The sequence below is a fragment of the Hyla sarda genome, chromosome 1 (assembly GCF_029499605.1).
Source record: "Hyla sarda isolate aHylSar1 chromosome 1, aHylSar1.hap1, whole genome shotgun sequence".
NCBI classification, from domain to species: Eukaryota; Metazoa; Chordata; class Amphibia; order Anura; family Hylidae; genus Hyla; species Hyla sarda.
The window spans coordinates 299684384-299709330 of record NC_079189.1 but is presented as its reverse complement, the minus strand read 5'-3'; the positions used below and the strand labels follow the sequence as shown (position 1 = coordinate 299709330).

At 41.5% G+C, this 24947-nt stretch overlaps 1 protein-coding gene across 2 annotated transcripts in view; it reads right to left on the bottom strand.

Moving 5' to 3' along the window:
- Window positions 1-24947, bottom strand: part of MAP1S (microtubule associated protein 1S) — a 111988-nt gene that overhangs the window by 56652 nt on the left and 30389 nt on the right. Inside the window, exon 3 of one of the 2 annotated variants that reach the window (XM_056518084.1) lies at window positions 4220-4302. The exons of the other annotated variant lie outside the window; for it this stretch is intronic. Within the exon in view, the coding sequence (XP_056374059.1) occupies window positions 4220-4302 (83 nt within the window). The remainder of the gene's footprint in view (window positions 1-4219; window positions 4303-24947) is intronic. 2 annotated transcript variants of the gene reach the window in all.

The following is a 24947-nucleotide window of genomic DNA, read 5'->3' as shown; positions in this document are numbered from 1 at the left end:
GGGGTTAGCCAGGAAAAAACTTTTTTTTATATTAGAGATGTCCGCAGAGAGCACTGTTGCCAGACAGAAAAGAACATAACTTCAGCAGCTGATAATTATTGGAAGGATTAAGATTTTTTTTAATAGAAGTAATTTAACAATCTGTTTAACTTTCTGGAGCCTGTTTATATAAAAAAAAAATCCTGGAATACCCCTTTAAGACTTGGAATATATGAATGTAGAATAAAGTTAAAGTCTTGTCGGGAGATGTTGCCTAAATATATAAAAATACATATTACATTTATAGGACCTAATAACCATAGTCTAATATAAAAATGACAATTCTAAAAGTAGTTGCACATATGTTGCAAAATATATAATAGCTATAAACAGCGGGCACTGATATTTATATTTAGTAAGGTTGTGGGCGCCTTAATGTGTTATGGGACTTGTGGGAACAGAGGATCAATGTAAGAAATTAGTTTGTGGCTAAAATAGTTTGGGCTAAAATGGTTTGCACTATGGGAATAAGAAACCAAAATAAGGCAGGAGATCATAACAGACCAGTGGGAACGGTCTTTATGCTACAGAGAATGAACGCAGACACCGCATTCAATGGTAGTACACAGACACTGCAGGATGGAAGGACATTGCACTCACTGACAGGTAAGGGTAACGGTCAGCACACAGGAGGAGTTTCATGCACAACACAGCATACACGAGATATAGGAAAGGCATGGTGATGGGATAGTGGCAAATATATAATATAGGGGATAAGATGCCTGATCGCGGGGGTCCAGCCGCTGGGGACCCCCCTGATCTTGCATGCCGCACCCCCCCACCCCCCCCAGAATCAGTCCCTTCAATGCAAGCATATGGGAGGGGGCGTGAGGCGACGTCACAATGCTCTGTCCCAGTGATCGACAGCAATCAGACCCAGAGCGAACACGCTCCGGGGACTGTTTAACGCGGTGCAGCGTGCAAGATCACAGGGGTCCCCAGCGACAGGACCCCCGCGATCAGGCATCTTATTCCCTATCCTTTGGATAGGGGATAAGATGTCTAAGCACCGGAGTACCCCTTTAATTACAAACTGTAACAGTACAAAAAACAGTGAGTATTGTGATCGGTGCACTACAGAGGAATAGCGGGAAACACAGCAGAGTTACCAACGAAGCATGGAGAGTTTTCTTATGCAATTGCCACATCAATAATGAAAGTGTAATGTTAGGATTATAGCTTTCAATAGTAAAGAATAGGAAAAAAGGGTAAAATAAATATAATTTAAATGCATCACTCCTTATGATCTATAGGACAATGTACACCTCATATACTGTAGTAAAAATGTAAGAACTAAATACATACAGAACAGTATCAAGTAGGTTATACACTGTGGCCCATATTTATCAAACTTTGTGAGAGAAAATGTGGAGAGATTTTCCCACAACAACCAATCACAGCTCAGCTAACAAGCTGTGGTAAAGTGAAAGCAGAGCTGTGATAGGTTGCTGTGGGAAAATCCACATTTTCTCTCACACAGTTTGATAAATCTGGGCTTGTATGTAGAGGTCAGTGACAGGAAACTTCTTTAACAGTTTTACACATCTATATATACACTCTGGCCCTCATTTACTTAGAAAATCGGGTTGTAAGTCTATCTTGCTTTCTTACCCGACTGCTTTTTCCCCCTGGTATTTATTATTATGTCGCATCCTGTTTGTCGCACGTGCGTTTTGTTGGTTTTGGTTTCCAACTCCTCTGAGCTGTCGGGAAAAAAATCCACAACAATTCAACAAATTCGGGTTGGAAACCTTTATAAATACGTGGGAAAGCTCAGAAATGTCGGGTTACGCCCCTTTTTCGGGTTTGGGAGAATCCACATCGGGTCCGTCGGGGAAAAATGTTGCATCGTGTCGCAGACTGGCGCACCATGTCTGCGACATGGCGCAGACAAAGATGTGACAAAAAAACCCGACAAAAGAGGTTGGGTTTAGAATAGTAAATGAGGGCCTCTATCCTGTCTCAGCATTTCATCCCTAACAAAGAAACTACAAACACTCAAGTAGCACCCATAATATAAAAACGTTTTATTGTTTGCACAACTTAAAATCGGTTTACTTCACTATATTGGAGAAACTCACATCTGATGTTACAATTTTCCATGATTTTCGTGTCCGTTTCCAATTGTAATTTATTTTTATTAGCACAAAGTGATAGTAAAACAATGTTTTAAATTGTGCCCCCTTTCCATTCCATGATTTTTGTATTTGTCATGTTAACATATATACACCATCACTGCATCCTCTCTGGTTCGCCCAGTTGTCACTTTATAGTCAGCTCTTTGCAGTAGCAGGGGTGCAATTTTCATTGTGTTGCAACGCTCTGAACGGCCATTATAAAACAGCCGAACCCATTTACCACAGACTAACTTTTCCATATACAATATAATAAAGGTTCAGCCTCTTTACTGCAAAGTAACACCTTGTCCAGTTTGTAAACACCTCCACTGGTTTGATTGACAGTCACTAGGCTATAGCTTCAATGACAGTGCTTGCAACTGCTGCCCGACACGCAATTAGTAATAGTATCTTCTCTTGGCGCCCTCAAAAACTGATTTGCGCTTGCATGATTTGGACAGTGCAGATCAGCACTAGGAGGCAGCCAGGAGAATTCATCAAGCGCGTGTGCAGGAATGACAGCTTCTCCCAGCAACCTCTTGTGCTGACCTGGGCTGTCCTAATTGCACTAGTACAGATAGGATTTTGAGCCTGCTGGGAGAAGTTACCTTTTCAGACCATGCTTCGGGCATCAGTACAGACTGAACTCATATTAACCCTTTCAGGACCGAGCCTTTTGAGGGTTTTTTTTCTCCTCGCCTTCTAATAGGCATAACTCTTATTTTTCCACCTAAATGAGGGCTTGTTTTTTGCGTCACCATTTATACTTTGTCATGACATCATTCATTTTACCTCCAAATGTACAGTGAAAAACAAAAAATTTTGTGGGGCCAAAAAAAAAAAAAACAGCATTTTGCAACTTTTGGAGGCTTCCGTTTCTACCCAGTGCACCTTTCGGTTAAAAAATTAATTTTTATATATATATATATATATATATATATATATATATATATATATATATATATATATATAAATAAAAAAGAGACACATTATCTTTATTCTGTAAGTCCAAACAATTAAAATGATACCAATTTCATATAGGTTTTATTTTACTACTTTTAAAAAAATGTGAACTTTTTGAACAAAAATTTAGTATGCTTAAAATTGTCCACTTTTGACCCTTATAAAAATTTTTTGTGCCGTGATCTGTAATTTTTAGCGGGACCATTATTATTTTAATGGCATCTTTTAATCGAGTTTTCATTTTTTCTTGTGCATGAAGTGACCAAAAATACACACTTCTGGACTTTGGAATTGTTTTACGCTTGAGCCTTTGAATGCGCGATTTAATTAACATTATATTTTAATAGTTCGGACATTTTCGCATGTGGCAATACTACACGTTAAGGTTTTATTTTTTTTATTTGAAAAATGGGAAAAGGGGGGAGATTTAAACTTTTATTAGGGAAGAGGTTAATGCATATTTATTACTTTTTTATCTTTTACCCTTTTTTAGTCCCCATAGAGGACTATATCATGCAATCTTTAGATTGCATAAACTGATCAATGCGTCTCCATAGGATGCTCTATTGCTTCAGCCTGGCATAGCTGAATGCAAGGTTGGCACACCGATTGGACAGCAGGAAGAAAGGCAAGAGACCTCCCGCCGTCCTCTCAGCTGATCGGGATGCCGCGGCCATCCTGATCAGCCCACTGAGCAAGTTGGAAATGGGTATTACCACTTTTAGATGCTGCAATCAACTTTGCTTGTGGTGTCTGAAAGGTTAATGCCGGTCATCAGCTTGATTGGCGATGTCCAGCATTAGCTGCTGAGTGCACATTCTAAAGTGGGAGACCGCAGTGGACGAAAATATACATCCATTTGCAGGAACGGGTTAATGTCACAAAATACGTCCCTGTGTATCGATATTAAATAAATGAACCTACATGACTATTACAACTAAGAACAAAGCTCCTAGCACACCTAATGGCTTTAGGTCTTATTCAGAAATTATGAACAGGAGCAAAGTACCATGTACCTTTATTGCAAACATAAGATCCAGTAGAGGCAGCACTAGCAAAGTAAATAGAATGGTTTCACCAGTTACATAGCTTCAACATACCTCATCACATACGGATATCTTTGAGGGGTTAATCAGAACCAATGTCTCTAACGTGTCACCTGCATGATGGAGGCTTCTTTGGCCTGTAATCAAAGACAAGAAATATCTTCATTTAAAAAAAAAATAAAAAAAATCAGTGCTCTGGAGTACCCATATACCCCCACAGAGAATACATTTAATATACATATATTTTTATAAAGCAAAAATTAACGAGAGAGACTAATATAACGAGATTTTGCTTCACTGTCAGACCATATCAATTTCAGATAAAATTTTAAGTGAAACTTAAGCAATTTTCTTTTTTCATTTCAATCAGTTTTAAAGGCAATAGAGTAGCAACAATAAGTATATGCAAGCACTGACACACGCCGGGTATGTTGATCTTAGTAAGTACAAACAAATTATACCACGCCACGAATGTGGCAAACCAACGTAAGCATGGTGGATAAAAATAAGAAAACATTCTTGCCATCTATCAACAATATTTTAACTATGACAGTCACAAGTCGCATGGAATTTCACCTTCAAAATCCTGCCAGTATAAGTGAGCAACTAAAGCTGGTATATTCAAAAGAAAGAAGTGAAGCACCAACCAACTTGCTCATCAATAGATTCAATCTTAGATGGATGAAAAGGGTACTACAGTATCTGGGAGAAGGTGCATTTTCTGATGGGTAACCCATGAAGACCAAGTCCCATAGAATTTCTTCTTGGAACCTCTCTCAATGGCCTCTCTCAATGATCTTTCTTAATTTAATCGCAGTGAGAAATGGTAGATGGCCCTTCTCCCATCTCTGGCACTGTGTCTCGTTTCCAATGCCTGGTGATAACCAATATTTTTCATACCAAATGTCTCTATATTCAGGGAATAACAAATACTTAATAGGGATGTCCCGATACCGATACTGGTATCGGTGCCGATACTAGCTATTTGCATGGTATCGGGGACTCTTTTAATGTTCCCGATACCATGCCCGATACCTGCTGCCGCTCAACTGTCCCCTTCTTCCATCCTCCGGGCCGCATCATGTTGTCCTATGGAGGAGCATGTGACATATACGTCACTCCGCCTCCTCCCCTGCACCCGGTGTAACACTACGGAGGAAGCGGAGTGACGTATATGTCACATGCTCCTCCATAGGACGACATGATGCGGACCGGAGGACGGAAGAACGGAACAGTTGAGCGGCAGCACCCGACAGAGGAGGTGAGCTGCCTGCAAGGAGGGGGGCCCCTGCTCCTGTCTAAAGGGGGGGGGGGCTGCTCCTGTCTAAAGGGGGGGGGGCCTGCTGCTGTCTAAAGGGGGGGCCCTGCTGCTGTCTAAAGGGGGCTCACTGTCTAAAGCGGGCTGTGGTCTACAGGGGGGCTACTACTTATGTCTACAGGGTGGCTGCTGTCTACAAGGGGGCTGCTGCTAATGTCTGTAAGGGGATACTACCTACTATTAAAGACAATCTTACTGCAGTCACCTGCACTAACTTGAATTTATAGGTAGATAGTGCAGGTGACCCGCTGCTCACCATGTGGTCATCGGAGGTGAGCTGCCTGCAAGGAGGGGGGCCCTGCTCCTGTCTAATGGGGGGGGGGCCTGCTGCTGTCTAAAGGGGGGGGGTCTCACTGTCTAAAGCGGAACTGTGGTCTACAGGGGGGCTGCTGCTAATGTCTGCAAGGGGATACTACCTACTATTAAAGACAATCTTACTGCAGAGTCACCTGCACTAACTTGAACTTATAGGTAGATCGTGCAGGTGACCCGGCTCCTGCCGCTGCTCACCATGTGGTCATCGGTCTCACCGCCAATGCAAATTCCCTGTTCTGTCCAAAGGAGAAGAGAGAAATCTTGGCTCATACTACAGCAGCCACCTCCATTGTACACAAGGACCCACATATCAGCACGGTAAACAGCGCCACAAACCGGGTCACCCTGCTGTCAGATTCCCTTTAAAATACAAGTACTCGTACTTGGTATCGGCGAGTAAAAGAATTAAAGTTAAAACCACTTGAGCTAGAAATCACCAATAAGAGGTCTGAGAGGTCACTCCAAAACTTTAGGAGGGGGGGGGGGGCATGCCCACAATATATTAAGAAGTGCCAGTTTGCATTCAAAACATGTGTCAAAGTGAAGTCTTCCATTTTACAGACTGATACTTTAATAGTAGGGATTTACCCTGCAGCATATTATCTTCTTGAGCATCCATTCTATAATTTATAGAACAAAAGTACACCAGGTACTAATTGTGAGCCATTTATTAGTGACAAGAGAATCACAGATGTTATGGATCTTAACCATTAATGACACAGTGAATTGTCATTTGAGTTTAACCCTTTCAATTTTTCATCTACAGGGCCATACGAGGGCTTGTTTTATGTGGAGCTCAACACATTACTCATTTTACCACATCACCAATTTTAAATCACAAGAACACAAAAGTACAGCGAAACAAAAAAGGAAAATACATATTTGTGGATTAAAACTGAAAAACAAATCTGAACCACTATACCACCAACAGCCTTATAAAAAAATATTGGGGCTCAAGGTCTGAGATATCAGTACACAATTTATTATATAATTAATATATTTCCATACAATGGTGTATAAAATTACCTGGGACTCACAGGGCTCTTGTGAGTCTTCAGGAACATTTAAAATTTGACATAAAATAAGTATGAATAAAATGCAACAATATAATATAAAACTTAATTGAGACCAATAAAAAAAAAAAATAATAATTATATATATTTATATCCACTGTAGAAGGTCTGGATTACACTATAGGGCCCTTGTGAGTCGTCAGGAACATTTAAAATTTGTCATAAAATAAGTATGAATAAAATGCAACAATATAATATAAAACTTAATTGAGACCAAAAAAATATATATAAAGTTGTATCAACTGTAGAAGGTCTGGATTACACTCTGGGTACTTGTTGCTCCAGATCAGCCACAGTATACAAAGTATTAAAGTGAATTGGCTTTTGTAAGTAAGCTAGCAACGATGTTTCCTTTTGCAGTCACCAATTGACAGATCAATTATTGTGGTAATTCAGTTATCATAGTCTTTCTTCAACCACTGGGTCTGCTGCGCTGACAGCCCGTATATATTCTTTAGTAGATCAACAGATAAACCAGTTATATATATGCCCAGATCGGCAATGGTAGCAGTTAAAAATATCTCACACACAGCGTGTGCGTGTATGCTCACCGGTCCCTCGGGAATAGATATTGCGATCTCTGGTGGATATAGGTCCTGCAATACCCCGTATGGCATGGATGATGCGATCTCCCAGTACCGGTCGCTGGTCAGGCTGGAACCAAAAGGCCTCCTGCTGGAGCGGGTGTAGTGCAGGCACACCGATGGAGATTCTTCCCTCTCCTATATCGCGGTGTGGCACAGCCGTGGGTCAGGAGGTTGGGGACTGCAGTGCTTCTGCTGCGACCTCTGTTAAAGTCACTAGCGGCGTCCTCGTGGAGGTTTACGCGCGCTACACATAGGATGTGATTGACATGTATCTGTCTTAGATGTTCAGCAGTGAGTGGTGACTTGCGCTTGTTAATAGCAAGATGGTCTCAATAGTAGATAATGGGGGGGGGGTCGCTGGACGGGTTTCAGGACCCTCGCGGTCCTTTCTTCAGCAGCTTTAGATAATAATATATGATGGGGGTCAGTATCTTAACATATATATATATATACCAATGGTCCCTCCCCTACCAATTATGACCTCATATCCAGGGTCAACAATAGTAGAGGTAACAATTTATGAATGAATGTGAACAAATCCTTCTATATGGGAAAATGAAGCATTAATCAGGACTGTAAATTGTAGAGCTGTTATGTGGACTAGCTTAAATGTACAAAATATATAAGGGATGTTTCCTGAGACCCAGTGGTTAAAGAAAGACCGTGATAACTGAATTACCACAATAATTGATCTGTTAATTGGTGACTGCAAAAGGAAACATCGTTGCTAGCTTACTTACAAAAGCCAATTCACTTTAATACATTGTATCCACTTTGTATACTGTGGCTGTTCTGGAGCAACAAGTACCCAGAGTGTTATCCAGACCTTCTACAGTGGATACAACTTTATATATTTTTTTTTGGTCTCAATTAAGTTTTATATTATATTGTTGCATTTTATTCATATTTATTTTATGACAAATTTTAAATGTTCCTGACGACTCACAAGGGCCCTGTGAGTCCCAGGTAATTTTATACACCATTGTATGGAAATATATTAATTATATAATAAATTGTGTACTGATATCTCAGACCTTGAGCCCAAATATTTTTTATAGTTTATATTTCATTACAGACACTGTAAAAGTGTCAGATTGGGCAGCTCAGGTCATCTTGTTAGTTGTCAGACAAGAGCCTCTCCAATATATATAAGCCTTATAAAAAGCCCATTTAGACACTGCTAATAACTTTGACACTAGTCATCTGAGGGGTTAATAGCCACAAGACCCCTATTAGCAGGGGCCCCTGGCTACTGAAAAAAGACAAAAATTAGCAATTCTGGTGTTTGGTATATTTTTTGTTTGTTTATGTTGTTCTCTAGTGTAGGATTATAAGCATTGTATTTTAACAATTATGCCCAAATTAACAATTATGATACAAAATATTGTCACCAGTAAACCGCTCACAATTTTTGAAAGCACTTTGTAGTACCTGATTTACTTTTGTTCCAAGAATTAAAGAAACGGATGATCAAAAGATTTTACAGCATGAAATATATTCCAACATCAACAATGTTTAATAGTGCCAAAGCTCTACTGCCACCTAGTGGAAAAAAAAAAAAAAAACTTCTTTGTGTGCACACTGTATCCCATAACGGTATGTTCACACTACAGAATCTATCTCCTGGTGTCAATGGGTCTTCTGCTGACCCATTAATACTGCAGAATTTCAGCAGCAGAAAACTCTGCTGTGGAAATACATGTGCAAAGAGAATGAGCATGTTCATTCTTTCGGCGGAATTATGGGGGGGGGGGGGGGGGGATAGTTTGAAAGAAAAGACTTGTACAGTGTGTTTAAAACACCACTTAGCATGCAGGCAGATTGCAATTGCTGCCAGACAATTGCTATTCCTCAGAGCCACATTGACTGCTGGGAGTTGTAGTCTGGGCTGCAAGCAAGGAAAAAGAATATGCAGAAGACAGCAGGGGCCACAGGAGCTGGCAAAAATCACAAGGATATCTACAGGGGACACAATAGGTATTGTGGTGGCTTTGGGGCATTTTTATTTTTATTAACTTCCCCGGAGCACCCCTTTAAGATGTGTTTTTGATGCCTAACATACATGCCTAAAATACAAACAGACTTGAATCACTGAATCAATTATTAGAATAGTCTGTATTTTCAGAAGCCATTACCCACCAACCTTAGGGTGCTCTTACACGTAGCACTACAGCTGCAGTTGCCTGTAGAAAGAACCTGAACTAACTATTTAAAACAATGACAAATCTAGATGCAGTCTGCTATTAATCGGTTAAACAAAAAGAGAAAAGAAAAAAAGTGATGCAACAGCAACATGAGCACACAGCCTAATCCTAGTCCCAGCATTAGCCGATTCTGTACTGTGACAGGGAACTGAAATGAGCAGTTCCCTGTGACTAAAACCCCGAGGGCCGGGCTCATATCAAGTGCTGTGCTCCTGAAAAGGGAAGCGCTGCTTATGCATTTGGGCAGTTGCTAGGAAAGCAGAGAAGACATGTCTGTCTTTACAGGTGCCTGGGAAGAGTGATCTAATGGGCTGTTGCCAACAGTAATTGTTATATGGGGATGGCAGAGAACAGAAAGAAAATGTTTTCCTAGCTAAACTTTGCACCCATAATTAAGTAAAAAAATTAAATGTACAATAAAAAAAAGCACACATTCATTAGAGATTCTGCATGACATGAACAAGTCCTCCACAAGCATAAGGCGCTTAGGCATTAACATGTTCACACAGAATACTTCAGGGTAAAAGATAAGACAATAACCCCCGACTAAATTTTAGTCTGTTCTTCCCGGCCCCATCTGCTTTGATATAATTAAAAGTACAGAGGCTGTGTCTAAAGCTAAGGGCCCCCTCCCTTAGCTTTAGACACAGCCTCAAGGCAAGTCAACATTTTAGACCCACCCAGATTGTTAGTTTTAGATGGGTGAAGCGCATATTAGCACTCTTCACTCCCCATCTTGCTGCTAAGACTTAGTGATTACAGGAGATGGGCTCTATAGACTATAATGCCGTTCGTCTTCTGCATTTATTTGGTCTGAGCACCAAGCCAGAGACTGAAGCGCGCTTTACCCAGCCAAAGCTAGTAAATGGAGGGGGTCTTAACACTGAGACACCAACCTAAGTATTTGACACGTCAAAAGTTAATTTAAATGATACTAATGCTTTAAAGCTTAAGGCTAATGGTGCAATAGAGACATTACAAGTTACACAATGTACACATACTTTGTATCATTACACACAGGAGAACTATTGGATTAATTCTGGGGTACATATTTATTGAATAAAGTGCCTTAAAACATAGCATGAAAAAAAAAAAAAAAATGTTATTAGTATCCAACAAGGTAAACTAAGAGTTATAAAGAACAAAAGGAGAGCTATGAAAAAAGTTTAACTTAAGTAACTTAGTCAACGCCATGAATAGCGCTATGTTCTATTTAAAAGGGAATCTGTCATCAGTTTCCCGCATTCACCTATTAGTACAGGTGACACCGATGATAACAATACTTACCTTTTCCCATGGTCCCGTTCACTTGTTATTCTCCTTATTCAAACAGCAGCACGGGTGGAGCTCCAGGAACATGCTGGCATCACGGTAGCAGCTTCCTCCCTCAGCCCAGCTGTGGGTAGACCTGAAGCAGCAGCAGCGGTGATGTTGGGGTGCTCCTGGAGCTCTGTCCATGCACCAAGCCTGCCGCCTGAATAAAGAGTACAACGGGCAAATGGGGTCATGGATCGGAGATCGGTAAATTTCATTATCTTCAGTGTCACCCGCACTACCAGCAGGATAGTGCAGGCGACACTGATGACAGATTCCCTTTAACAATAACTACTGCTTATATTACATACCTTCAAGTTTTCCTTTCCTGGATACCAATTTTCTCTACAAAAGCCAACATGTACATAGCTCCGGCAGTGCATAGTCACTAAGAATAAAGGATCCTCTTAGCAGTGAAGGCTGTGACAATGTATATGCACAATCCCTTTATACAATACTCTAACATAAATAAGACATTTTCGAAACAAACAGTTGTAATATTTTGGCGGGTGAGCCAGAACAGGATAACCCTGTCTGCCTCTCCATCTATGGGTAGATTCACACATGGCATATAAAAATGCCAAAAACTCCGATCGATTAGAAGAGGGAAAAACAGGACGTAAATCTGTGGGTGCCTATTCCCAGGAAACCAAAAAGCCACAGGATATTTCTTAAAAAAAGACTGGCGTTTATTGGTACAAGATTAGGGGTGCAACACAATGGTTTCGAACCCGCGCCAGGTTCTTCCTCAGGCAATGGGTGTTACAAGCGCATGTTTGCGCTGGTTTAAATACATACACATGGCCGGACAAAGTGCACCTGCTGCATGAAACTGAGCTTTGTTGCCTATGTAACCCCCCTATGTTTGTTCCCTACCCACCATATATGTGAGTATAATGAATAAGTTTAAGAAGAGTGGCGAGTGCTGGCTATCTTTTCATCTTTCCTTTTGTTGGATAAATACATACATATGCTTACCTGGCAGTGAATTAATGCCGGGTCACCGGGTCAAGGTACATCAAAACATAAAATTTGCATAACAAATTATTATGTGGCATAAACTTAATTTCTACTATAACAATGCTAATGGTTGCAACATAGGTAACTAGGTTTTGTAGCAATGTTGCAACATAGTGTATTTTCACATAGCGCTGGAGCTCTCTTTCACTGCCCACTGCTAGCATGCCGTGGGTTTGTAATCGCATCATAGTATATTTCTGTAGCGTAATGTAGTGCTCATACAAAGAGGTGAGCACGGAAGGTGTATAGCCGGATCACTGGGTGTGTCATCGGCAGATTCCTGTATATCCCGAGCTAAGTGATTGATAGGGAGATCTGATGATAGTGAACGGACTTGTGTGTTCATCTCTCATGGTGAGTGTCAAATGAGGCGTGAGGTTCATCGGCATGAATGTATAGGTGACCATCCAGAGCTGTATTGCAGCGCTGGAGGTCCCCGTAAGTTGCCCATGCTAAAATCAATAGATATGTATAGCCGTGGGTTAACATGCCGGAGATACATATATCACCAGCGTAACAATCGCAGGGGTGAACAAGGCAGATGAACTGTATGTAGCCAGATCACTGAGTATTTGGTTGACAAGATCCTTACGTCCCGAGTGGTTAGTTGATACGGGAATTACTGAAGTTGGTACAGAGAATTGGGGGGCTAAGGTTAAACCCCTGTCAGGGTGAGAGGCATAATTTGACAAATATGGTTAATTGGAACAGGTGTAGGAATAGCCATCCTGAGTTTGGCAGCGCTGGAGCTTACCTGTTAACTGCCCACGCTGAAGCGCTGGAGAAGCCTGTATTTTGCCCAATCCTAGGGCTGGGCTAGTGATGATATTGTGGGGGTTATCAGCTTATTAATGGGGCTATTCCGTTGTGTAGTAGTAGGTAGCAAAGGACCATGAATATGCTCCCGCATAGCTAGTACTAATGTTCCAGAAGTATGACAAGATAGTTGGAGAGTATAAATCCGGGCCAGAGTAGGCTAATTGTCATACAATAATAAGGTACCGGATAGGATAGGCTCATACCTAAATATGCTAGTTAGCATTTATAGTCAGTGGCCAAGAGGCGGCTGGAATGTGGTAATTCCGACACTGAGCACTAATGTGTTTTGATGGACCCGGAGTATTATCTAGATAACGGGTCACCGTTCCGAGTTTGTACATCCAAAATACCTCCCGTTTCTTTAGGAGTTCGAACCAGTTCGAGTTATGGTCAGGGATATGATCAATTGGGGTGATCTTTACTGGATCCTGAATTTCCTGATGTTTGATGGCGCAATGTCAGACTCCATGCAGCATAAATCTTTTGATATTTTGCCTAAGTTTGTTCATTCGGCAGTGTAGGGGTTGGGTTGTTCTGCCAACATAATGAAGGCCACAGGTGCAGTCCAAAAGGTAAATGACATAAATACAGACTGACATGCCAGTCATCCTAAGTTGGAATCGCTCTTCTGTCGCGTGGGAACCAATTTCATTACTATTATTTCTGATCTCTTTACAGCACTTGCAGCGGGTAGATCCACACCTGAAGGTTCCTGCAGGTAAGTTAAGGATTTCTTTTTTCTGGTTGTGTTGTCGGATCTGGCTAGGGGCCAGTAAGTTCTTGAGGGTGGATGCTCTCCGGAATGTAATTTGGGGGCGATTCGGAATTTTGCCTTTGAGGTATGCATCACTCTGGAGGATGTGCCAGTGTTCCTTAAAGCACCTGTCTCATCCGAGTGGCGTAATTGGTAAAAGTAGTTATGAAGTTGTTTTTTTGTTTGTTTATTTGCTTGGTGAGATCCTCTTTTTTCTTTTTTGTCAGGGACAAGGCATTCTTTCTGCGATCTGTGTTGTATTTTCTTTAGTGCTTCTTTATCAGACTGGGGTATTTCTTTTCTTTGAACCTTTTTCCAGAATCTTTGCTTGGTGCTTAAAGGTCTTATTTTCTGTACAATTCTTTCTTACCCGTTTAAATTGGCTGTATGGTACATTCTTCAGCCATTGCTTGTAATGTCCACTCTCAAAGTCGAGATAGCTATTAACAGACCGTTTTAAAATACGTTGATGTGACGAAATTTTCAGAGTTATGGCCAATGAAGAAGTCCAGAAAGTGGATTTCTTTGCTACTTGCCTCCATTGTTAATTGAAGTCCCCAATTGTTGTTATTGAGGTTGCTGAGTAGGATGTCGGTGGTTCCTTCTGGTTCCTATGGCCATTCCATATAAAGAACAGGTCATCCACGTACCTGCGGCACACAACGATGTGAGGTGATAGTGCCGGATTGTTGGTGATTAATTTGGACTCGAAGGCACCCATGAACAGATTTGCATAGGCCGGTGCAACCTTTGAGCCAATCACGCTCCCTTTGCATTGTTGGTACGTTTTTCTGTTGTAGGTAAAGAAGTTATTAGTTAGTATAAAACCAAGCCCTTTACTAATGAATTGCTTCTGGGCAGGTGGGAGTGTAGTGTCACCTTCCAGAAAGTTGTATATGCACTCCAGTCCTAGTTCATGTGAAATATTGGTATAGAGTTATGCAACATCACAAGTGATGATTTGATATTCCAGTTTCCATGGTAATTCTATGAGGATTTCAATGAGTTGGGTGGAGTCCCGCAGATAGCTGGGTAATTGCATTACATATTTTTGCAAAAAAATCTATGTAATGGGATAGGTTACTATTGAGGGAATTTGTATTTGATATAATGGGACGTCCGGGGGGGGGGGGGGGGTCACTGATTTGTGAATTTTGGGTAGAAAGTAGAAATAAGGTTTGTTGGCATTGCTTGTTCTCAGGTATTTCTCTTTGTCCTTTTTGAGGATATTCCTCTGTACTGCTTCTTTGATAAGTTGGTGTACATTACTTTCTACCTGTGGGAAGGGATCCTGTTTGATAGTAGTGTAATCTTCTGTGTCCGACAGGATCCTGTTGGCCTCCTTCTCGTCGTAGTCGTAATCAAGTATGACCAGTCCTCCCCCCTTGTCTGCACTGCGGATGAAAATTGCATTTTATTTTTGTAGTTCTCTCATTGCTATCCTTTCTTTTGCGGTGAGGTTGGATTTTTTCTGTTCAATTTGCTTCATAACTTAATTTGAAACAAGTTCATGGAACACTTTGATCTTGGGACCTTTCGCCTGCACAGGGTTATAAAAAATAAATAAATAAATAAAAAAAAAAAAAAGAGAGAGAGTGGGTAGTTTGACTGGCTGGTGTACCATCATATCATTGATGGTGTCAGCATCCTTGTTGTCCTGTTGGAGTTTGGTTCCATTCTTTTCTTTTATGGCAAAAAATCTCTGTAATGCGAGTTTCCTAATAAACCTATTAAGGTCTAAAAAGATCTGAAAGTCATCACCTTTATGTGATGGACAGAAGGAAAGTTCTTTTTCCAGCAGGGATGTTTCATATGGGCTCACAGAGTGCTTGGAAAGATTGAAGATTTTTATTGTCCCTCGGTTGTTGATGCTGGTGGTGCTGTTTTCTTTATTCTTTTTTCCTCGCTTACCTCTGTGTCTATCTTTCTTTTGTTCTTTTTCTTTTGGAACATTGTTGGTATGTTGGATGGTTTGTTCCTGGTGCCTTAGTATTAGAGATGTCATCATGTGTAGTATTGATTTTGTCAGTTGTTACGTTGTTCCCCGTCTTTGAGGAATTGAGCTAAGGAGCTCTGATTGTTAGTATTGTCTACAACCGTTATGTCATTATCATGCAGAAATTTGCTTGTGGGCCGGTCCGATATTGTAGGTTCCGGGGGTGATGGTGCTTCATGGATGGCGAGGTCGAGTGCCTAAATCACAATCCAATCATATTCCCCCCGATTTAGTATAATTGCCCGTATTTCAAGTGCAATTAGAGCGCCCAGCGGGGACATGTCCGTCTATTTCCCACTGCTCATCTCCGTCAGGTACGGAGACGAGCAGCAGGGAATAGACCGACATGTCCCTGCTGTGCACTCTGATTGCACTCGTAGTAATTTTAATATACAAATTCTTGGAGAATATGATGATTGGATTGTGATTATGCACAGTAGAAGTTTAAAAATCCCGCCGGGAGCCCTGAATGGCCCGGCGGGGTATTTATAAAAGGAAGTAAAAACACACTATATACACTGCAGGGGACTGGAGTATGCCACCTGCTCCCCTGGTTAATAACTTCTGATCGCATCGGTCTCAGAAGTGAGACCCAGTGCGATCAATCCCTCAGCTCCTGTACTATTATTATCTCCAAAGTGGAACAGACTCTGTTCCATGATGGAGGTAGTAGTACAAGCACTAATGTCTCCCCAACCGGGGAAACAACTACTCCCATAATGGAAACAAGACTGTTCCATGATGGGAGTAGTAGAAGTAGTCCCACAGCACTGCAGGAGTCCGCTGATTTCACCTTTTCTGAGCATGCTCAGAAGTAATAATGGTTCAAAAACTGTTATTAAAAACCACGTGCAAACGGATGACATTAAAGGCTCATCCATTTGGCATAGACGTCAATGTTAAATGAATAATATCCATTTATATTCCGTTATTTTTGACGGGAGAAAAAAAATAAAAAAAATAAAGTGCACAGTCTTTTCCATGTAAAAAAAAAAAAACAGAACAGGAAGCAAACTAGTGATAAAGTATTGTAAAAAAAAATCCCATTGAAATCAATGGGATTATTTTACAGCCGTTTAAAAGATCATCATACGGATTGATAACGGCATTAATTAATGGGGAAAGGTGTTTATGTGAATGAGCCCTAAATGGAACCGGCTGCAGTTCTGAACACAGCTTGGGGTGAAGCTTTGCAAAGACAAGAAGGGAACTCCGCATTAAACTGGTGCTGCATCCTCTTCATTTTCACAATTGGTTGGGGTCCCAGAAGTCGCCCCCATCATAAAGTGATTGAATATCCTAGCAATATGCTATCACCTTATGAGATGGTAAAACCTCTAACAGAGCTGTAAACAATAAATAAATAAATAAATAAATAAATAAATGTTAAGATCTCAAATTCTTGTGAAGTCTGTGATAGAAATTGACACACACCAAGGGTGTTACAGCTGTGAGTAGAAGCAATTCCCAGCCACAGTTCAGCAATGCACAACCTCAACAGAACAAAATAGCAGAACATATGCATTGAACCGTACTGTAAACTCATAATATGCTGTGTAACTGTGGTCTCTGCACACAACACCAAATGTAGTAAGAAATGCAGAAATTAGAACTTGCATATAAATAGAAGTAGCATTTCTGCTCTAGACGACATGTAAATTATATTTAAGTTTTTTTTCTTCATCTTTCAATATTTTTTACAATAATTTCACAAAAGGTTATTATAGTTTACTGTACAACTCAAGCCCGCACTGACTCGAGCCCGCGCCATACCGGCCGGCCCCCAGCTTATTCTTGTAGCTGAGGGCTGGTTTTAATAGCAGACACGCAGCTATTGCCATGGCTGGCTATTAACCCTTTGACATTGGCGTCTACAAGGGAAATCATTGGTGGTCCAGTGGGGTGGATCCCCCCCCCCCCCCCCCCCCCCGAACCTCCACAGCACGATTGTGTGTGTGTGGGGAGGGAGCGATGCACTTCTGAGGTAGCTGGAGAGCTTACCTCTCCTGCTGCGCTGGTCCAATCTCACATTAATACAGCCTGGCTAGACCAGGCTTTATGAATCGAGTGCAGAGGACTCAGATCAATGTAGTTGTATGAAACTACATTGATCTGTATGAGGAATCTAATAATTCCTTCTTAAAGTCCCCTATGGGGACGAATAACGTGAAGAAAAAAAAAATTAATAAATAAAAACATTAACCCCTTCCTTATTCAAAGTTTAAATCACCCCCCTTTTCCCAAATTCCATATAAAAAAAATATATAAAAATTAAAACAAACATACGTGGTATCGCCGTGTGCGTAAAGGTCCAAACTATAAAAATGTCAATGGTGTATATGTAAAAAAAAATATCAAAGTCCAAAATGACGTATTTTTGGTCAATTTGTATACCATAAAAAATGTATTCAAAAAAGTAATCAAAAAATCCCATGAAAACAAAAATGGTACCAAGAAAAACTACAGATGATGGTGCAAAAAAAATGAGCCCTTAACATCCCCGTATACAGAAAAAAAAAAAAAAAAGTTATAGGGGTCAGAAGAGGACATTTTTAAACCTACTAATTTTCGAGCATAAAGTTATAATTTTTTAACAGAAGTAAAACAAAGACAAGCATATAAATTGGGTATCATTTTAATCGTATGGACTTACAGAAGATAAGGTGCCATTTTTACCAAAAAGTGTTCTGTGTAGAATCGAAAGCCCCCAAAAGTTACAAAATGCTGTTTGTTTTCAATTTATCCCCACAAATATTTTTTAGTGGTGAAATTATTGATGTCATTACAAAGTAAAATTGGTGGTGCAAAAAGCAAGCCCTCATATGGGTCTTTAACCCCTTAACGACGCAGGACGTAAATGAGTAGTCCAGTGGTGACCCAGTGGTGAACAACTTATCCCCTATCCTAAGGATAGGGGATAAGTTTAAGATCGCGGGGGGTCCGACCGCTGGGGCCCCCTGCGATCTGCTGGACGGAGCCCCAACAGCCCGCGGGAAGGGGGCGTGTCGACCTCCGCACGAAGCGGTGGCCAACACGCCCCCTCAATACAACTCTATGGCAGAGCCAAAGCACTGCCTTCGGCAATCTCCGGCTCTGTCATAGAGGTGTATTGAGGGGGCGTGTCGGACGCCGCTTCGTACGGAGGTCGACACCCGCTATCTGGCCGGAGAGCCTGGCCCCCGTACAGAGAGATTGCAGGGGGCCCCAGCGGTCGGACCCCCCGCGATCTCAAACTTATCCCCTATCCTCAGGATAGGGGATACGTTTTTCACCACTGGACTACCCCTTTAACGCACCAGGACGTACATTTACGTCCTGAGCATAACCGCGGGCATCGGAGCGATGCCGGCATCATGCGCAGCAGGTCCCGGCTGTGGATCGCAGCCAGGGACCCGCCGGTAATGGCGGACACCCGCGATCCTGCGGATGTCCGCCATTAACCCCTCAGATCCCGTGATCAATACAGATCACGGCATCTGCAGCATCGCGATCAATTAACAGGATGATCGGATCGCCCGCAGCGCTGCCGCAGCGATCCGATCATCCTGCACGGCAGACGGAGGTCCCCTCACTTGCCTCCGCTGTCTTCCGGGAGTCTTCTGCTCTGATCTGCCTTCCCGCAGACCAGAGCAGAAGATGACCGATAAGCCTAATCAGTGCTATGTCCTATACATAGCACTGAACAGGATTAGCAATCGAATGGTTGCTATAAATAGTACCCTATGGGGACTATAAGAGTGTAAAAATAAAAGTAAAAAAAAAAAAAAAAAAAAAATTTGAAAAACCCCCTCCCCCAATAAAAACGTAAATTGTCCCATTTTCCCTATTTTACCCCCAAAAAGTGTAAAAAAAAAAAATGTTATATACATATTTGGTATCGCCGCGTGCGTAAATATCCTTACTATCAAAATAAAATGTAAATGATCCAGTACAGTGAACGGCGTGAACGTAAAAAAAAAAAAAAAAAAAAGTCCAAAATAGCTGCTTTTTTTATAACATTTTATTCCCCAAAAAAATAAAAAATGCAATAAAAGTTTTGTATACGCAAATATGGTATTAATAAAAAGTACAGATCACGGCGCAAAAAATGAGCCCTCATACCACCGCTTATACGGAAAAATGAAAAAGTTATAGGTCTTCAAAATAGTGGGATTTTAAACATACTAATTTGGTTAAAAAGTTTGCGATTTTTTTTTAAGCGCAACAGTAATAGAAAAGTATATAATCATGGGTATCATTTTAATCGTATTGACCCAGAGAATAAAAAACACATGTCATTTTTACCATAAATTGTACGGCGTGAAAACAAAACCTTCCAAAATTAGCAAAATCGCGGTTTTCTTTTTCATTTCCCCACAAAAATAGTATTTTTCGGTTGCGCCATACATTTAATGGTAAAGTGAGTGATGGCATTATAACGGACAACTGGTCGCGCAAAACACAAGCCCTCATACAAGTCTGTGGATGAAAATATAAAAGAGTTATGATTTTTTGAAGGGGAGGAGGAAAAAGCGAAAGCGTTAAAATAAAATTGTCCTTAAGGTCCAAATGGGCGGCGTCCTTAAGGGGTTAAGTGGGAAACTGAAAGATTTTTAGAAGGGGAGGAGGAAAAAACAAAAGCGCAGTGGTCCTTAAGGAGTTAAATAAAAATCACTCTAGACTTAATTCTGTTAAAGACATTGTAATCCAGGAATGTTGGCTATGTGCCCCCCCCCCCCTCTTCTCAATTACATAGATTGAAGCATGCTTCTCCTTGCAGTGTTTGGACAGTAGATGGCCTTCAAAGCCTTTCTGGACAATATTTACATGCGCCATTACTCTTACATGTAACATACGCTTCGTCCGGCCTACATAAGTCTTGCCGCATGGACAATCGATTCCATAACCCCCCGGTTTTACAATTTATGTACGACTTCTTACTCGAGTTTGAACCCTGATTTAAGTAACTAGCCCCTGTTTGTAAAATTGTTTAACCACACTATAACCCAGTATATTGGGTTTAGCGCGGGTGACCAGGGTGTCAGATTCTCTTTAAAGAAAGTTTTCGTGTTAAACATTTTCTAAACAATAGGTCGTTTTTTGAGGACCCATGCATTTTAACCTGTTAAGGACCAAGGGCGTACCTGTATGCCTGTGGGAATTTCGGTCCCCGCCACGCGCCGGGCAGGGACCGGACCGGGGTGCCTGTTGATATCGATCAGAAGGCACCCTATGCGCAAATGCCTGGGGGGGGGGTCATCAGACACCCCCATGTCGGTGATAATCGCAAGTGAATTCACACTTGCGATTCCGGGTCTATGGTGCCCCGGAATATAATGGGGATCGCGGTTGTCTAAGACACCCACGATCACCCTGAAGGGAAAGGAGTGAGGTGGCAGGGGTGCCACCCCTCCTATCCCTGCTATTGGACATCTAGAAGCGACGTCCAATAGCAGATCGGGGGCGGGGGGTTAACTTTCTGCCCACCCACAATAGGCGGGGCAGAACGGGGAAACGACAGAGGACCGGCGCCGAAGTCCACTTACCCTGCGGGCGAGGCTGCTGGCGACTATCGGTGTTGGAGATCGGCAGGCGGCGATGTCGTGCATCTGGCTTCATGGATCCGACGGAAGCCGGTAAGTTGCCTAGCAACATCTAGAGGGCTACAGTCCGAGACCACTATACAGTGGTCTCTACACTGTTGCCCTCCAAATGTTGCAAAACTAGAACTCCCAGCATGCCCACATAGCAGTTTGCTGTCTGGGCATGCTGGGATTTGCAGTTTTGCAACAGCTGGAGGGTCACAGTTTGGTGATCACTGTGCAATGGTTTCTAAACTGTAGCCCTCCAGATGTTGCAAAACTGCAAATCCCAGCATGCCCAAACAGCTGTCTCGCCATGCTGGGAGTTGTAGTTGCGTACCTCCAGCTGTTGCACAACTACGTCTCCCAGCATGCACTTCGGCGATCACTACATGCTGGGAGTTGTAGTATTGCAACAGCTGGAGGCACACTGGTTGGAAAATACTGAGCTGGGCAACAGAACCTAACTGAAGGTTTTCTAACCAGTGTGCCTCCAGCTGTTGCAAAAGTACAACCCCCGTCATGCACGGTCTGTCAGTGCATGCTGGGAGTTGTAGTTTTGAAACAGACGGAGGTTAGCCCCCCATGTGAATGTACAGGGCAAATTTTTCGCCGCAGCGCATACTCCTAACGGTAAGCTCACTAAACCTCCGCCAGTGCGAATGTACCCTAAAAACACTACACTAACACATAATAAAGAGTAAAAACACTACATATACACCCACTTACACTGTCCGTCTGTCCGTCCGTCCCCCCACCAATAAAAATGAAAAACGTATTGCACAGCAGTGTTTCCAAAACGGAGCCTCCAGCTGCTGCAAAACAACAACTCCCAGCATTTCCTGACAGCCACTGACTGTCCAAGCATGCTGGGAGTTTTGCAACAGCTGGAGGCACCCTGTTAGGGGTATTCTACACCAGTGATTCCCAATGTTCACCCCTATGCAATCCCTAATTTAGTCCTAAAATGCGCATGGCGCTCTCTCACTTCAGAGCCCTGTCGTATTTCAAGGAAACAGTTTAGGGCCACATATGGGGTATTTCCGTACTCGAGAGAAGTTGCACTACAAATTTGGGGGGGGGGGGGCTTTTTCTTTTACCCCTTATGAAAGGAAAAGTTGGGGTCTACACCAGCCTGTTCGTGTAAAAAATAAATAAAATTTTACACTAACATGCTGTTAAATAAAAAAAATAAAAAATAAAAAGACTCCCAAAATTTCTAACGCAATTTCTCCCGAGTACTGAAGTAAAATGCTCTGCGGGTGCACAACAAGGCTCAGGAGTGAGAGCGCACCATGTACATTTGAGGCCTAAATTGCTGATTTGCACAGGGGTGGCTGATTTTACAGCGGTTCTGACATAAACGCAAAAAAAATACCCAAATATGACTCCATTTTGGAAACTACACCCCTCATGGAACGTAACAAGGGGTATAGTGAACTTTAACACCCCACAGGTGTTTCACAAATTTTCATTAAAGTTGGATGGGAAAATTAAAAAAAGAAAAAACATTTTCACTAAAATGCTGGTGTTAACCTAAATTTTTCATTTTCACAAGGGAAAATAGGAAAAAAAAAAAGCACCCCAAAATTTGTAACCCCATTCCTCTTGAGCATATAAATACCCCATATGTGGATGCAAAGTGCTCTGCTGGCAAACTACAATGCTCAGAAGAGAACGAGCGCCATTGGGATTTTGAAGAGAACATTTGTCCGGAATTGAAGGCCACGTGTGTTTACAAAGCCCCCATAGTGCCAGAACAATGGACCCCTCCCACATGTGACCCCATGTTGGAAACTACACCCCTCACATAATGTAATAAGGGGTAAAGTGAGCATTTACCACCCCACAGGTGTCTGACAGATTTTTGTAACAGTGGTCCGTGAAAATGAAAAGCGTAATTTTTCATTTGCTCAGCCCACTGTTACAAAGATCTGTCAAACACCAGTGGAGTGTAAATACTCACTGCACCCCTTATTAAATTCTGTGAGGGCTGTAGTTTCACAAATGGGGTCACATGTGGGGGGGGGTCCACTGTCCTGGCACCACGGGGGGCTTTGTAAACGCACATGACCCCTGACTTCCATTCCAAACAAGTTCTCTTTCCAAAAGCTCAATGGCGCTCCTCCTCTTCTGCGCATTTTAGTCCGCCAGCAGAGCACTTGATGTCCACACATGGGGTATTTCCATACTCAGGAGAAAATTACCCCTAAAATTTGTAACCCCATTTCTTCTATTACCCCTTGTAAAAATGTAACATTTGGGGAAAACCCACGCATTTGTGAAATTTTTTTTTTTCTCATTTACACATCCAACTTTAACAAAAAGTCGTGAAATACCTGTGAGGTGTTAAGGCTCACTGTACCCATTGTTACGTTCCTTGAGGGGTGTAGTTTCCAAAATAGTATGCCATGTGTTTTTTTTTTTTTTTTTTTTTTTTTTTGCTGTTCTGGCACCATAAGGGCTTCTTAAATGCGACATGCCCCCCAAAAACCATTTCAGCAAAATTTGCTTTCAAAAAGCCAAATGTGACTCCTCTTCTGAGCATTGTAGTTTGCCCGCAGAGCATTTTACATCCTAACATGGGGTATTTCCATACTCCGAAGAGATGGGGTTACAAATTTGGGGGGCATTTTCTCCCATTAGCCTTTATAAAAATGGAAAATTTGGGGGGAAAAAACTGCACTTTAGTGAAAACATTTTTTCTTCATTTACACATCCGACTTTAAACGAAAAGTCATCAAACACTTGTGGGGTGTTAAGGCTCACTGGACCCCTTGTTACGTGCCTTGAGGGGTGTAGTTTCCAAAATGGTATGCCATGTGGGGGGTTTTCTGCTGTTTTGGCACCATAGGGGCTTCCTAAATGTGACATGCCCCCCAAAAACCATTTCAGAAAAACTCACTCTTACCTCTTGTAAAAATTCAAAAACTGGGTCTACAAGAACATGCGAGTGTAAAAAATGAAGATTTTGAATTTTCTCCTTTATTTTGCTGTTATTCCTGTGAAACACCTAAAGGGTTAACACACTTACTGAATGCCATTTTGAATACTTTGAGGGGTGCAGTTTTTATAATGGGGTCATTTGTGGGGTATTTATAATAGGAAGGCCCTTCAAATCCACTTCAAACCTGAACTGGTCCATGAAAAATTCAGATTTAGAAAAATTGGAAAATTGCTGCTGAACTTTGAAGCCCTCAGATGTCTTCCAAAAGTAAAACATTAGCGATGTAGATAGGAAACTTCAGGGGTACATGAATTTGGGCGCTGACCAAGAAAGGAACCAATGAAGCCAGGTAGGTAACGAACAGCTTTAACCCCTTCATGACCCAGCCCATTTTCACCTTCATGACCTGGGCATTTTTTGAAAATCTGACCACTGTCACTTTAAACATTAATAACTTTGGAATGCTTTTACTTATCATTCTGATTCCGAGATTGTTTTTTCGTGACATTTTCTACTTTATGTTATAGGTAAAATTTCACTGATATTTGTATCCTTTCTTGGTAAAAAATCTAAAAATTTCATGAAAATTTTGAAAATTTAGCATTTTTCTAACTTTGAAAGTCTCTGCTTGAAAGGAAAATGGATATTCCAAATAAATTACATATTGATTCACATATACAATATGTCTACTTTATGTTTGCATTAAAAAAATTGACAAGTTTTTACTTTTGGAAGACACCAGAGGGCTTCAAAGTTCCGCAGCAATTTTCCAATTTTTCTCAAGATTTTCAAAATCGTAATTTTTCAGGGCCCAGTTCAGGTTGGAAATGGATTTTAAGTATCTTCATATTAGAAATACCCCATAAATGACCCC